This window comes from Tenrec ecaudatus, chromosome 4 (genome assembly GCF_050624435.1).
Source record: "Tenrec ecaudatus isolate mTenEca1 chromosome 4, mTenEca1.hap1, whole genome shotgun sequence".
NCBI classification, from domain to species: Eukaryota; Metazoa; Chordata; class Mammalia; order Afrosoricida; family Tenrecidae; genus Tenrec; species Tenrec ecaudatus.
Window position 1 is genome coordinate 93,361,295 of NC_134533.1, and position 15,026 is coordinate 93,376,320.

At 46.3% G+C, this 15,026-nt stretch overlaps 1 protein-coding gene across 2 annotated transcripts in view; it reads right to left on the bottom strand.

The window, feature by feature from the left end:
• Positions 1-15,026, bottom strand: part of MAML2 (mastermind like transcriptional coactivator 2) — a 412,000-nt gene that overhangs the window by 128,947 nt on the left and 268,027 nt on the right. For both annotated transcript variants that reach the window (XM_075546486.1, XM_075546484.1), the window contains one exon: positions 6,654-8,222. In XM_075546486.1, coding sequence (XP_075402601.1) covers positions 6,654-8,222 — 1,569 coding nt within the window. The remainder of the gene's footprint in view (positions 1-6,653; positions 8,223-15,026) is intronic.

The following is a 15,026-nucleotide window of genomic DNA, read 5'->3' on the forward strand; positions in this document are numbered from 1 at the left end:
CTCTTCCCAGGAACCCTAAGGTGGCAACAGCTGAAACGTTCATCGGCAGATGAATGGATAAGCAAAACGTGGTCTATACGTAGAACGGGGTATTACTCAGCCAAGAAATCAGGTCATGCTGAGACAAGGATGAACCCGATAACCCTTGGCTAAGTGAAGTAGGCCAGACACAAAGGGACAAATAAGGCAGGATCACACGTGTGATCCAGCAGAGGCCAATGCACAGAGACAGAAAGCAGACGGACGCTGGGGGTCGCTAGGGCACGATGGTGACTTACTGCTTAATGGGTACTAGGCTTCAGCTTGGGATGATTTAAAACGTTTTGGAAATAACTAGCAGTGCTGGTCGTATAGCATCGTGAATATGATTAATGCTGCCGAATGGAACACTTACAGTCAAAATGACACATTTTATACATCTCACCACAATGATTTAAAAGAGGAATATTGCGACAAATAGAAGAAAGCAATTAATCTATCACGGTCATGCGTAACGAAGAGAGTGGCGGAAGCAAGAATGGTAATGCCCAAATCTGAAACAGGTAAAGTCCTTGGTAAATGTTTTTGTTATTTGCCAAAGCCCTCTGGATTCAACCTGATCCTCATAAATAGTAAAAGGTCGATATTATTAGTTTCTTTCTGCAGAGGAGGAAACTGAGGCGCAGAGAGGTTAAATCATTTACTAGCGTGTCGCACGGGCACTGGTTAGTGGAGCGTAGGTTCCAATCCAGTTCTGTCTGATGGTAAGGTGCATGATCATGCTAGCAAGGCTACTGGGACAGGGAGAGGTGTGGCAGCCTGTGCTTGTGTGTGTGCTGGAAGGATGCTCCAAACTGCTTTACACCTTGAGGCCATTAACCTGTGGAACCTCCAACCGGTGGTTCCAAAATTGATTTTACACTAGAATCATCTGGGATGGGTTTCAAACCATGTTAAAGCATGGTCCCCGAACTTAGAAGTTCTATTTCAATTCAATTGGTCTGGATGTGTGTGTGTGTGTGGTGGGCACTTAGATTCTGGCTATTGGAATTTTTTTTTAAGAAGGCTGATCAAATCCCAATCCTCAAAACAAGGATGCCGCTTTGAGGACTAAGGTGCACCTGACCCAAAGCCATGGCCTTTCCATTGCCTCATGTGCCTGTGCCAGCAAGCAATTCGATGAAGAAGACTGGTGAAGAAGCCATGCACTTGAGTCGTGGTGCTGGTGAGGAATATTGATATTGCCATGGACTGCCAAAAGAACAAACTAGTCTCTCTGGGAAGACGTACTCTTAGAATTGCTCGTTAGAGGCAAGGGTGGAAATACATCGCCTCATGTACTTTAGACATGATGTCAGGAGAGAACAGTCCCTGGAGAAGGACATCGTGCTTGGTAACACAGAGGGCAGCAAGAAAGAGGAAGGCCCTCAATGAGATGGATTGAAACAGTGGCTGCTCAAAGGGGTTCAAGCATCGGAACCATGGTGAAGGTGGTGTGGGACTGGGCGGTGTTGTTGTTCTGTTGTGCATAAGGTCACTATGGGTTGGAACCGATTCGGTGGCACCTGACAGCGACATAGATCTTAATCTCTGACTCCTACCTCTTAGTTTTGATTCCTTATTCATCACGCTGCCCCTTGGTTATAATTTTGTTTCCTGTGAGTCTTTGCCTATAGAAATAGAAAGAAGCTATCTTTCCCTATATTATGTTGACGGCAGCTTTCTAGTCTATCTGCCACCATAGTTTCATTTTAAATAAGTAAATTGGCGCTTTGGTTTTACCTGTCAATTCTCTGAGCGTGGTTAAGGTGAGTCTGCTCTGTAAACCATTGTTGTCATCCTCATACCCACAAAATAGGTTTCTGAGCCTTCAAGGCAAAGAGGAGATCAAGAATCATGATTAACCAGGAAGATGCTGCCTTCGGGCCTCTAGTATACGCAAGGGACAGGCATTCATCTTCCCAACATGTTCTTCCAAAGGAAATAATTATTTCTGTGACATAAAAGGAGGTGGGGAGAGATAAAATGAAAGGATGGTCTTAGTCCTTCAATTCAATAGTTTAATCAATCAGTGGTATCTGTCCATCAACCCTTCTGTTTGGTAGGATAAAATTGCTTGCTGAACAATGCAATGATCTTGCTGAAGCAAGTATGTTGAAGAGAAAAGGAGAGGAAAAGGGAGGGGAGGGGAGCAAACAGCTTTTAATTTGACTCCTGGTAGGAAGTACTGTCTCTATCCATCATGAGTCTGTCAGGAAAACAGAACCCAATTTCAGTTTTTAATCTAGAAAGGTATTAATTCAAAACAGGCAAAACATCATGACCAAAACCTTGAACATAGGAGCTAAAATGGGAAGGGGGAGGCTGGAGGAAAGAAGACACTGGGAGACTTTCCTAAATCGAGCCAAGGGTTGATGGGGAGTAGGGATAATGTGGGAAAATGGGTCAAGTGAGGTTATGGAAGGATCTCAATATACACGATTGACTAGCTTGGCTTTGAACGGAGAGGAGGAGTAGCAAATTTATGTTTCAGTCACAACAAACTGTCAACTCACTGGCTGCTTTCCCTCCCAGGAATGTTAGAGATGGGAGAATTCTAGACCAAATATAGAATTCACTTCAGTCTCATGGATGCGATGTTAGGAAGAACTTCACATATTTAAGTGTCTGATTATATTGCTCTACAAAGATCATGGCCGGAGTGAACTCTCAGGAGTCATGGACAACCGATAACCCTTTCACACCTTCAGCAAGTGTTCAGCAGCCTGAGGATTAATCAGCCGTGTTTGGCGTCCTTCTCCTGCCGTCCTTTGGCCCTCCACCAGGAAGGGCTGAAAATCATTGCCAGGAGACAATTTCCAAGTAGCCAAACAGCCACTGGAGACCTTTTGTGAAACACCAACTATCCTTTGTTTTCCCAAGCTCTGGAGAAAGAATTACTTAAAATCACCCCAGGCCTGGAACATAAGGATGTTTCCAACAATTCAAATCCCCTGCATCCACCCCTTAGGATCCATCCACATCTGGAGAGGTAGTCACAGAGCAACGGGAAAGAAGTACCTCTGCCTGAGCGGGCGGACCTGCTTGAGTTCTATGTGCTGAAAGGCGAAGAGAAGGCCACTTCTGCATACGCTATTGGTCAAGTTTAAGCCACTGATCAAGAAATTCAACGTGCCATTTTATAGCAGGGGCCCCCAAATTTCTACTCTTTCCGAGGCTGAAGGGCTCCAGTGAGCAAACTCGATGGTAACTCTTTCTGTTCGACACAAAGTAAGTGTGACAAGCAGTGAAGAAAAAAGAAGACGACTAGTTTCATTTTTATGCTTTAGATGATAAATTTAGTTGCTGCCTAATTCCCAACCCCTTCTGTCCCTCCAAGCCCCACATGACCTCAGCAATGAGACAGATTTAGATATTCTGCCATCAGAACAGAACAGTTGTGCACTCTACTGTGGATGTGGGAGTTACAGCTACCCTCTCTGAATTGAGAATATTTGGCAGTATACTGGACGAGACAATAAAATATTTTAAAACCTTAGAGATATGTTTACCCGAATGAAAGCTGTTTTTCAAAATTATCTTCTTGGGAAGTAACTCATCTATTTTTCTTTATGGCTTTCTGAGAATGTTTACAAACCACACTTGAAATTCAGTCTCATCACACCATAGCTATTCCTTGTTTTTGACGTAAAGCAGCAGCTTGCTTATTACTCAGCTTGCTTAGTTTCAAAATTCACCTAAAAGAGTGAACCGTGTTGCTCTGATAACAGTCCCCAGAAGAAAGATGAAGCTGATATCTCCCCCGAAATAGCCACATGTTGGAAACCCTAGATATTTCCACGCTGAGTGGGACGAGATTCAATGGCAGTTGGTGGGAGTCAGGTGTGCGATAGGATGCGAAGACAATCCCCAAGGGAAGGTTCTGAAACACTATTAGACAATGGTGTCATTAGAATAGGAGGCTGTTCTAACAGGCCCCTGCTCTCAAGAAGGCAACGTTTCTTTGACTGGAGGCACCTGGTTGATTTGCTTAAAATCTCAGACATAGGATGTATCTCATATAGTCACTGAGATGGAAGGACCCAACGGAATAATCTGTTCGATGTATAAAGTTGTCAACCTTTAGCTAGGTAGCACTTGCCTGTCTACATAAAGGCGGTCTCTAGCTCGGAAGGCAGCCACCATTTCTCCCGCCTTTTTAGAGGTAGAAGCGATGCAAACCCACTGCCACTCCCCAGGAGAAAGGTGAGCCCCTGGTCTCCTTCACAGCTTTACAAAGCCTTGGAAACTCTATAAGAGTTGGCTTAATGGCCGTGAGTTTGTTTTTGAGTTCCTGAAGAGATCCAAAGGAATAGAAACCCGAGAAACACTTTATAAAAAACGTATCAAAGGCATTGGTTGGAAGACGTTTGTAGATGTGGCTACTAGCATCCACCTATGTGCTTGGTCCCTAGAAGTTCAGGTGAGAGCTAAGAGGCTAGGTAGGCATGTGCACTCATTGCTGCCGGCAGTCAAGCAGGCAACAGAACAGAGGACCTTGGAGGTGGTTGGGAGGCTCCCAGAGAAGGGTTGATAGAGCGAGAATGAGATGTATTTCTTACTGGAAATTGTTTATTTTGATTAACCCTATAATGTTGACCCTCAGGAAGGTCAACAGCCACAGATTTTTTGTTTTAATTTTGAAATTTCTCTCTTTAGTGGCTCTGAAAGCCAGAGTGGCAAGTCTTTATCTGTCCCCCAAGGATGTCGTCTGCTATCATCATTGAGCTGCAGCTCACTGCCAAGGGACATTTCTTCTGAGAACATCACTTGATGCTGACTCCTAGCGGCCGACAGGACAGGGTAGAACGGCCCCTGTGGGTCTCCGAGACTGTAACTCTTTGCAGGAGTAGAAAGGCCTGTCTTTCTCCCCCACGGTGATCTACGGGCGGCCAGTGAGTTGCCAACAACACCTCCCAGTGATCTTACAATCGAGTGACCAGGTAAGGCGGCAAAGTAGACCACCAGTCTTTGAACCCTGGATCTGCTACTTACTATCTGGGTAACCTTGGAAAAATTAGCCGACCCTTGGAGATGATAAGATTGTCACCTGAGCCTCTAAGCCTCAGATAAGAAAACAGGCTTGGAGAAGTCCAGTGACTTGCTTGAGCTCACACAGTGAGTGAATGTCAGAGTAGGGATATGAACCCATATTCATCCAAATCATAGGCCTCCAGAGTGCCTACATATGATATCAAAAAGCAGTCTTATGAAATTGTTTGTTTTTAAATGGTTCCATATTGCCCAAGTGTTAAATAAAGAACTTTGTAAAATCAGCACATGAGTGTATTCTAAGTCCATTCTCTATAAAACACACACACACCAACACACACAACAACAGCAGCAACAACAAAACACCTCTGAGTGGTTAAGCATTTCCTTGGAACATAGCTATTGAGTTCTTGTTGAGACCAATTTTCCCTTGGCTCACATCTCAGACAAAGGTCAGCGTGGACACAGTTGGAGGAGCTTGTGGCATGCTTTTCTGGGAAGCAGCTATGGAAAGTACTCTAGGAATGTCCTTCGATTCAGCTCCGTGCGGCCATACTGCCTTGACATATTGTTGTGACTTGTAATGTGCTGTCTTTGTGCTTGTGTACTAATGCAGGCCAGTCAAACTGCAAGCACAAAGCAATATTCCAGTTTCTGTCCGTCCTTTCTACTTTTCTCTATCCTTCCCCTTCCTTTTCTTCCATTCTCCCTCTCCTCTCCTTCCTTCCTTCCTTCCTTCCTTCCTTCCTTCCTTCCTTCCTTCCTTCCTTCCCTCTCCTCTCCTTTCCCTTTCGTCTTGGAAGTTTCTTTTCTCAAGTTTCCTTGACCTTGGGACCATGGAAGTCAGCAGCATGTGCTTCTGAGGGACAGAGCAAATTTCTTCATATCTGGGGCTGAATGAAACCTTCCCTTTTTGTTGTCCACAGACTCTAAGGTAAATGTGGGTTGTGTATGTATCTGTCACCATGATAATTTCATCCTTTAACACAACTCAGACACGACTTCCTCCAGAAGCCTCCCTCATATCCCCTCTGGGTGGCAGAGACCCAGCCTCTTGCACTTGGTATCATTACACTGTCCACACAACGTTCAAATGAGAGTTTTTAATAAACCCGTCTCCTCCGAGAGACGGTGTTTAGAGACAGACACTGTGAATTATGCAGGGCTGCTATTGCACCTGTTGGCACCTGCATGAACTCCAAGTAGGACCTACTTGATGGATATGGGAGTTTGGACATTCCAGTTGGTTGCAGCCTATGTAAGACTGGTCATTAAACACTTTTATATCGCATCTGGCTTTATTTCAATACTCAATACAATTACACCACCTGGCATAGGATAGGTGCTCACGAAGACCATTCTGATTTAATGACTGATTTACTGTCTGGACATGTCACTAAGGATATCAGCTATCGTGCAGCATTCTTAATAAGCAAGAACCCTTGCTCATGACAGATCCCAGTGACAGTAATGACCTGCAAGGAAATACTAGCCTCTTCCACCAGGTGCCCGACAAGAACCAGGTCTTATGATGTCTTCACACCAATCTGACCCTACACAAACACCATGATCACCAAAGCCGACTGCAGAGGCTCGATGATCTCTGGGAACTCTCTATTGGGAATGGCGGAAGGAAGTCTTACCTGTCTGTGTGGTTGAGAGACTTGATACCCCAGTCCTGTGATGACCTGGTTCTGCATTTTCTGAAGCAGAATCTTTTGCTGAAGTGGCAAGGGTGATCTTAGCAAAGACTGGCTGGATACTGGTTGGGTGGGCTGGGGGGGTGGCTGCGGCGGCTGTGGCTGCTGCTGTTGCACCTGCTGCTGCTGCTGCACCTGCTGCTGCTGTTGCACCTGCTGCTGCTGTTGCACCTGCTGCTGCTGCTGCTGCACCTGCTGCTGCTGCTGCTGCTGTTGCTGCACCTGCTGCTGCTGCACAGAAATTGAGCTCTGCTGCTGCTGTTGCTGCTGAGTGTAGTGCAGGAGGGAAGGCTTGCTCTGCGGAGGCAAAACAGAAGGCATCTGCTGGTTTGCTTGGTCGGAGTTAAAATGGAACAGAGGCTTGGTGTTGCTGAGTCGGGCTTCCATGGAAGAATGTGGGTTGTTCATAAAGCTTCGACTGAGATCCTGAGGCTTTTGCTGCATGAGCACATCCAGGTGCCCGCTCGGCACTGAGGGGCTGGCCTTGTACATGTAGTTAGCCATGACTTTGGACTGGTTGCTGCCGCCTGCTACCCCAGCCAGAGGGGAGCTCTGGGGGCTGAATGGCTGCTGAGCAAAAGAAGGACTAGGGAGCTTTTCTTGCCCAAATGGTCCTGGTGATGGCCCAGCAGAAGATGGCAAGGCTGACCAGTTGGTAGGCTGGTGCTGCTGCTGCTGCATCCGGGCATGTTGCTGACGGTTGGCAGCTATCTGTTTGAGCTGCTGTGCGTGGGATACTTCCTGCCAGCTGGGCAGAGCCCGGCTGGCTCCCGAGGCTGCCTGAGGCTGAGCCGAGCTCTGGGAGACAGATGGGATTGGGGACGAAGTAGGGAGGGCAGAGTTGGCCATGGAGAAGGCAGGGCCTGCGGATGGGGGCCGCAGTTGAGGAGAGCCCGCGGGGCCCTGGGTCAGGCCAGGGGAGTACTCGCTCTTGATCACGATCTTCTCCATAGGCAGGGCGGGCCGCGGCGTGCTCCTCTGGCTCTGCTGACCCAGGTCGATGTTGAAGGGGTCATCCTGCTTGATGGTGGCGTTGATCATGTTCTCCAGCTCCAGGTCACTCATGGGCGGCACTGCTATGTTGGTCAGTTCATTGAAGAGCTCCTGTAGCTCGGGATCCATCAGTGGCTCTCCAGGGTCATCTCCGTACCTTGGAGGAAAAAGGTTCTCTGCGGTCATCTGGCCTTCCATGTGCTTACTGCAGGACAGCGTCTCTCCTGGCTCCTTCTTCACTTCCTTTAAGCCCATGGTAAACATGCCATTGCCTGGGGAGTGTGCAGTGTGTGGCAGAGCGGTTGTCTTCCTCAGGGGGGCTTGACTCATCGGCAAGGTCCCAGACATAATCTGACTTTGTCCATTATTTACTTGGAGCCCGCCTTGTCCTGCGGAGAGATTCTCCCCGACTCGAATTCTCTTGAGATCCAGGAACGAGCTGTCCACAAAGCCATTGGGCCTCTTGCTGTTAGCAGGAGACAGATTGACTACTTGTTTCCTTTTCAGGGAGCCTTGGAGCTGAAAGACAGAATAAAAAAGGAAATCATGAGCTATTAATCCTCATGTGCTTTTAATCAAGAGAGACAATATCTAAATCTTCCACCAGGGACACAACGGGAGGCAATGGAACAGCAAAAGGCACCAAGGGAGCCCAGGCCCGGGATACAATGAAACACACAGTCACACCCCTGGGGCACAATGGAGTAGCAGGTCCATCAGAGGTTAGAAGTCACCGTGTTTCCATGGTTGGGACACAGTTTAGTGAATGAAGATCCTATGGCAGTGGGAGTACTGGCGATGCCTTAGCTTGATCACATAACCTCTGGTTTTCTGGAGCAGGCTTGCACACACATAGTCAGAGTACATCGTTTTTACCAAGATGGGGAGCATGAGTCTAAAGCAGGGGCGAGATTTCCAGTTTCTTTTCTCTCCTTCGTCACTATTATTTCCTACATAAGGTATTAGAAAAGTTATTGGGGTCACACAAGCTGTTGCACCTGCTGTTCATTGGTTTTTCTTCGGATAATTCCTCTGCTTTGCATAAAGACCCACGGACGCACATTGTGTGGACACACCCACGCCGTGAGAGTGTCACTTATCAAGAACGAGATACTCCAAGCACAGATTTTTTTTTCCATGGGGATTTAGTTCTTTGAGAGCCTGACTGGAAATCTTGTAAGCAAATCTCAGTGGCGTAGAGGAAGCCAGCGTCACCAAGCTTAAGTTTCAACCGGTCACCAGGAGCTCTGTGGCCATGGTGATTCACTTATCTGACCCTCAGTTTCTTAATCTGGGACATGAGGATCCAAACTCAGAACCAAACGCATAGCCACGGAGACAATTCTGACTCATAGCGACCCTAGAGGCACGGGTAGAACTGTGTCTGTGAGATTCCGCGACTGTAACTCTGCTGGAGGAGAAAGCCCTGTGTTTGCTCCCGGGGAGGTAGCTAGCTGGTGGTTTTGAACACCTGACCTTGCAGATCGCAGCCTGACAAGTAACCACTAGGCCATCAGGGCTCCTAGAAAATAAGCAGGGGGTGGGGTGCGTAGTAGCACTTAACTCAGAGGAAAAATGATGAGCTCATGTCAAAGTTTAGCCTACTGCTTGCTATCATGAAGAGCTCAACAGCTCGCGGGTTCAGAACAAAGTAAGGCCACTCCACTCTAAAGGGGGGCGTCTCTCTATGTAGTCGCAGAGGTGGTAGCAGCAAATCCAGCCTTTCATTCACCAAGACAGCCACTAGATTGCATTTTCTACACTGTAAAAATTACAGGGGCATGTTTAAGAGCCATACAGTTGCACCAGGAAATTCATAAGAAACATAAAGCTTCCATAATTGATCCTCCGTTCCTTAGAAGGACTCTTGTTGATTTGGCTCTGCCGTGAGAGACGGACTCTGTCGAAGTATGGCTTTCCCAGTGCAGCTGACCCAGTTCAGTTATTTAATGTTTGCTCAGGACCACTGTAAAACGCCAGGGGCAGAAAGATACTGTCGAGATATAAAACGTTATCACTCCTGATTCCCGGGGGCCCCCCCACCCCCCGCCCATTTCACTTGTTATCATTTCCTCAACCCACATGAAAGTTTGTAGGTAGCCTAATGAAGAAAAGGAAATAAACATTAACTGAGCACCTACTCTTTGCTGAGTTACTTATTAAATATGGTTACTTTATTTTCTGAATCTGTACAACCACCCCTATCAGGCAGGTATTAATACTGTTACTTTATAGATAAGGAAACCAAGACGCAGAGAGGCTAAGTAGCTGGCCCAGTGTCACACAGTTAGTAAGCGGTCAATCTGAGCCCTAAAACAGAATCTCTGGTGCTAAAGCCTGCGTCTGTCTGTATCTATCTATCTATCTATCTATCTATCTATCTATCTATCTATCTATCTATCTATCTATCATCTATCTATCTATTTGCCTGTGTCATTTTGACTACACTATGCTGGAATTAGGAGCCCAGGTAGCGTAGTGATTATGAGTTGGCTGCAAACCGCAAGGTCAGCTGTTTGAAACCATAAGCTGCTCCCCGGCCTTGACTTGATAGCAGTGAGTTTTGATTTGTTTAAAAACATTTTTATGCTGGAGTTAGCTTGTTTAATTCTAGAGTCTAGCCTGCAGGGAAAGGCCAGGGCAATGAGCACAGGGACCTTCTGGATCTCAGATAGAATCATAGGTGTTTGGGAATGGCTGAGATGTAGCAGAGGACTCAATGTGAGGGCTGTGTTTCTTAATCATCTATCTTCCTCAATACCTGTGTCTGTAATCTCTTATCTGTGGTGTGCAGTTAGGGTGGGTGAGTCATACTGGTGTAACTGGTTTCAACCCCCTGACCTTTACTCATTGGCCAGGAGACAGAAATCTAACTCAGGCTTGGCCAATCAGTCCCTTCTATGGGAATTCTGGAATTGGAGAAAGCTTGATCAAGTTCTGTTTGCATGACTACGTGGTAAATTTCAAGACATGTGAGCTGGGGATGGTCATATTTCCCATTGTATCAAACAGAGCCACAGAGGAAGTGAGTCCGTAGAAAAAGAGTGGAATGAAACAGAGAGGAGACACAGCGAGTTTTAAGAGCCTTTCAGGGTTTGATCCAGTCTGGGTCAGATCTGTTTTTCTCCTTGTGTTCCTTGATAGATTCTGAAATCTTTCCAACGAAGTCCTCCGAGGTTTCACATCCAGCGATGTGAAGTTTGTAGCAAGGGGCAGGATATACTTTGTGTTTCAGTTTGATGTCACCCCCTAACCCCGACCCCATATCTCTGTATGGTTTTCTGATTCCTACCCTTGTCTACTCGTGGGTGACGCTGTCATAGAAAACCATCAGACATCCTTACCGAACAGCAGAAACTTAAGGTTACCACCAGCTGTCCTCATGGGATCACAAAGAGCAGCGATCAGAGTTCAGCCATGTAGCTTCAAGATGAGTCACTGTGATTTATTTCACCATAAATTGCATTTTGATGGTTCTTTCACAACCAGCAAAGAACAAACAAAGGAGTCTATTCTTTTCCCTGGTTTGGGTTATCACCCCTTTGATTTCTTTTTCCACTGCTTTGCAAAAACCTGTTCTGCCAGATTCCCCCATTGCTCTGGCCACTCCTTGGGCAATGAAGTAGGCGCCCTGTGAAGCAGCCCTCAGGCAGTAACACAATGAGCAATAGTAGGTAGTATTTGAGGATTGGAGCCTTGGTGGTTTCAATTGCCTCCTTGCAGGTGAAAGCTGGACAATGAATAAAGAGGATTAAAGAAGAATGGATGCCTTTGAATTATGGTGTTGGTGACAAAGATTGAATATACCATGGCCTACCAGAAGGAGAACCAAATATACACTAGCAGAAGTATAGCCTGGAAGTTCTGTGGAAGCAAGGCTGGCACGACTTCATCTTACGTACCAGGAGCAACCAGGCCCTGGGGAAGGACACCAGGCAAAGTAGAGGGTCAACACCATGAAGGAAGACCCTCGGTGAGATGGGTTGATTCTGTACCGACCGGACTCGGCTCAAACATAGCAAGGACTGGGAGCGTTTCATTCGCTTTTGCAGAGGGCGGTGGGGGGAGGGCGGGTTTGCTATGAGTTAGGCCAATTCAACGGCACCTGACAACAGCAAAGTAGTCGTGATGATTATGGTAACAACAACAGTCATTTCGTGGGGTTTATATGCTAGGCCTTGAGCTAAGCTCTTTGCATAGATGACGTAATTTATTGCTCACAACAACTCTAGGAGTTTCAATCGCTCTTCTCCTATTTTGAAGATGACGAAACTGAGATTTAGAGAGTGGTTAATAACTGTCCAGGTCACAGACACAGAACATAATAAATCTAGGAACTGGACCGAGCATTCCTCCTACAGAAAGTGTAGTCAATGGTACCCTAAGCCTTGAAGTTGTTCCTGGAACCCACAGGCAGTTCTTGAGGAGAGGCAGAATCAATTTCTGATTCTGTCATTGACTGGACTACTTTAGGCAAGTTGTTCTACCTCTCTGGCCCATAGTTCTCTTTTCTATAAAAGAGGAGGATCTTTGAGATTACATTTCTACCTGAAACCAGAAAGTAACAGGCACTGATGAGGGAGCTTTAATTTTAGACATTATGTATATTGGTGTAAGATCACACCAGTGGGAGCTGAATGATGGCAAACTTAAGACAGAAAACCTTCATGGTGCTGTAGCAGACGCACTCCATAGATGAAGGATCTCATTAGAATTCTACTGGGCATGATGTTTTACCAAGAACATTTCGGGGCCAGTGTCTGTCTAAGTCTAGAAACTTCTCTCACTGTGTGTCAGGGAGTCAATTCTAATTCACAATGACCCGAAAGGGCAGGATAGAACTAGCCTGTGGGTTTCTGAGATGGTAACACCTTATGGGAGCAGAAAGCCTCCTCTTTCTCCGCAGGAGCAATTGATTGTTTAGAACTGCTGACTTGTGGTGAGCAGTTCAGCCTGTGAACCACTGCACCAGCAGACCTCCAGAAGCGTCTCTAGCCAAAGTTATATCAACAAGATACAGTAGGCTATCTGCCAAGTATGACCCAATGTTTCTCAGAGCCCACCTTCTGTTTCTGCAGTTGTTCTTTCGCTGGACTATCAGGTTCCTCGATCAGATACATGACTTGGAATTATGACTTAATGTCTTTTAACATTCCTTGTCACCAGTACTTGGAATGTTAATAGGAAAGACCAGTCCCTGGAGAAGGACATCCCGATTGGTAAAGCAGAGGGTCAGTGAAATCGAGGAAGAGCCTCAAGGGGAGGGATTGCTTCAGTGGCTGAAACAATAGGTTGAGCATAAAATGTGTGCTCAAGATAGCGCTGGGCTTGGAAGTATTTTGCTCTTTTTGACACGGGGTGGCTAAGAGTTCCTGCCCACTCAACAGCACCCAACTTAGAAGGAGAGGAAGAATAATGTTGGTCATCAATACCTTTGTGAGAAGTAGTTTATCAGAAATTTCAATGCTAACTTGTCATGCTAAATATTAAGCTATAGGGAAATAAGACTCAGGAGAAGGAAAGGATATGAAGATATGGGTATAGAGGGAGAAAGATAGAAGTCCTTTGGGTTCCGGGGGGAGAAGGAGGAAGGGAGAGCTGGGATGACAGTATATGCCGGGGGTCAGAAAAAAGCTAACAACATTGAAAAGGTGGAAGGCAGGCTCTCTCAGAGGTAACATGAGCTATACTAGGCCTGGTTTCTAGGGCCCACCATAATCTGAGAAGCCCAGGAGAAGGTTTGGATTTCTTTCAAAATCAGAAGAAAACAAAATGAATATTTAGGTCGAAGAAAATGTTTTCATTTGTAATATTAATATATTTATCTTTATATAAATACAGACATAACTTACAGTTTTTATTGTTGTTCTAAGGAAGAAGGGGCCTTCAAGTCCCCTTCTTAAGCCCCACGAAAGGCAAAATGGGTCTCTGCTCTCAGCTAATGACGACTCTGTGTGGAAGACACATTTTAGGAAAAGTACTCGGCTGTGCAGACTCCCATCAATCTTTTCACAACTCTGTGTCTGCATTCTTATTCTGATTTAATCGGTAAAGAAATGGACGCGCTTCACATCAAGACAGGCACAGCAAATGGGCATTCCATACCTACATCTGTCCAAATCATTGCGACTCACTAGCTACGCTGCTGACTTCCCTTTCAGTCTTGCTTCATTTTTGATTGGCATACATGTCACACATCATACAATTTAATCATTCAATCATATTAAGAAGATCTGTGCAACCATTGCCACGATCACGTTCAGAACAATTTCTTCTCTTATCACTGTTGTCGGCTCCCCATTGACCCCCCATCCTCCCCAGCCACGCCCCTGGGCAATTACCCATCTGGTTACCTTCTCTATAGACCCACCTATCCCAGATTTCATATACAGAAAATATACAAGACACAAACAGGAAGCAAACAAGCAAATGGAAATAAAAAACCCAAACCCCAAACAACAATGAGACAAAACACAGGAAAGCCCCATTGAAAACGAAAACAGAAAGATAATAGACTGAGGGAACACTGCAAGCCCGGGGCGAGGGGGTGGGGGTAGGGACACCCAGGACTCATAGCCGTGGATTGGAGGGCGAGGAGTGGTGACATCACTGATGGAGGGTAACCGTGAAAGCTCAGGACATCACCCCCAAGGCTCCAATATAAGAAGGGAAGAGACAAAGATGTACTGAACACCCTGAGAGCGTTCTGAACCATACCATCCCTATGGAATCATTCCTCGCATGGGAGAAAATATGCAGATGTAAGGCTTCAAAGAGGGCTGCATTGAAAGAGGTGCACTTTCCCCCCATTACCCAGGTGGATCGAGAAGCTTTTTGTCCCTCCACAATACATCTGCACTATGAAACTGCTATTTTTAATTTGTGAGATTATGCATTTACTTCTGCCCCGGACGCTAGCCTTGCAAGAAAGAGGCTTCTTGGGGAGTCATTTTCAACCCAGGGAGCTCAATCTCCTCCGTGTAGTCCGCCGGGATCATGGTACTTTTCTTTGCGGAGATCGAGCCCGCTGCTTCTTTTCACTCTCTTTCATGCTCTCGTTCTTCCATTTGAATACCTCCATGCTATTCGAGGTGTGCCCGTCTCCTCTGGGGGAAGGCCCGGTGCTGCTAAGGATCCAGACACAATGGCTCGTCGGCCCCAAGGGTTGACATGAGCTGCAGAGAACTTCTAAGGTCAAGGAAAACCCATCCCACCACAGACTGGGCTGCGGCCCCTCTGGTGACTGCTCCTTTCAAATAGCCATGCTTCCCTCTTCCAAAGGACTCGTCACACAAACTTCCTGGAGGGATTTGAAAACGCCAT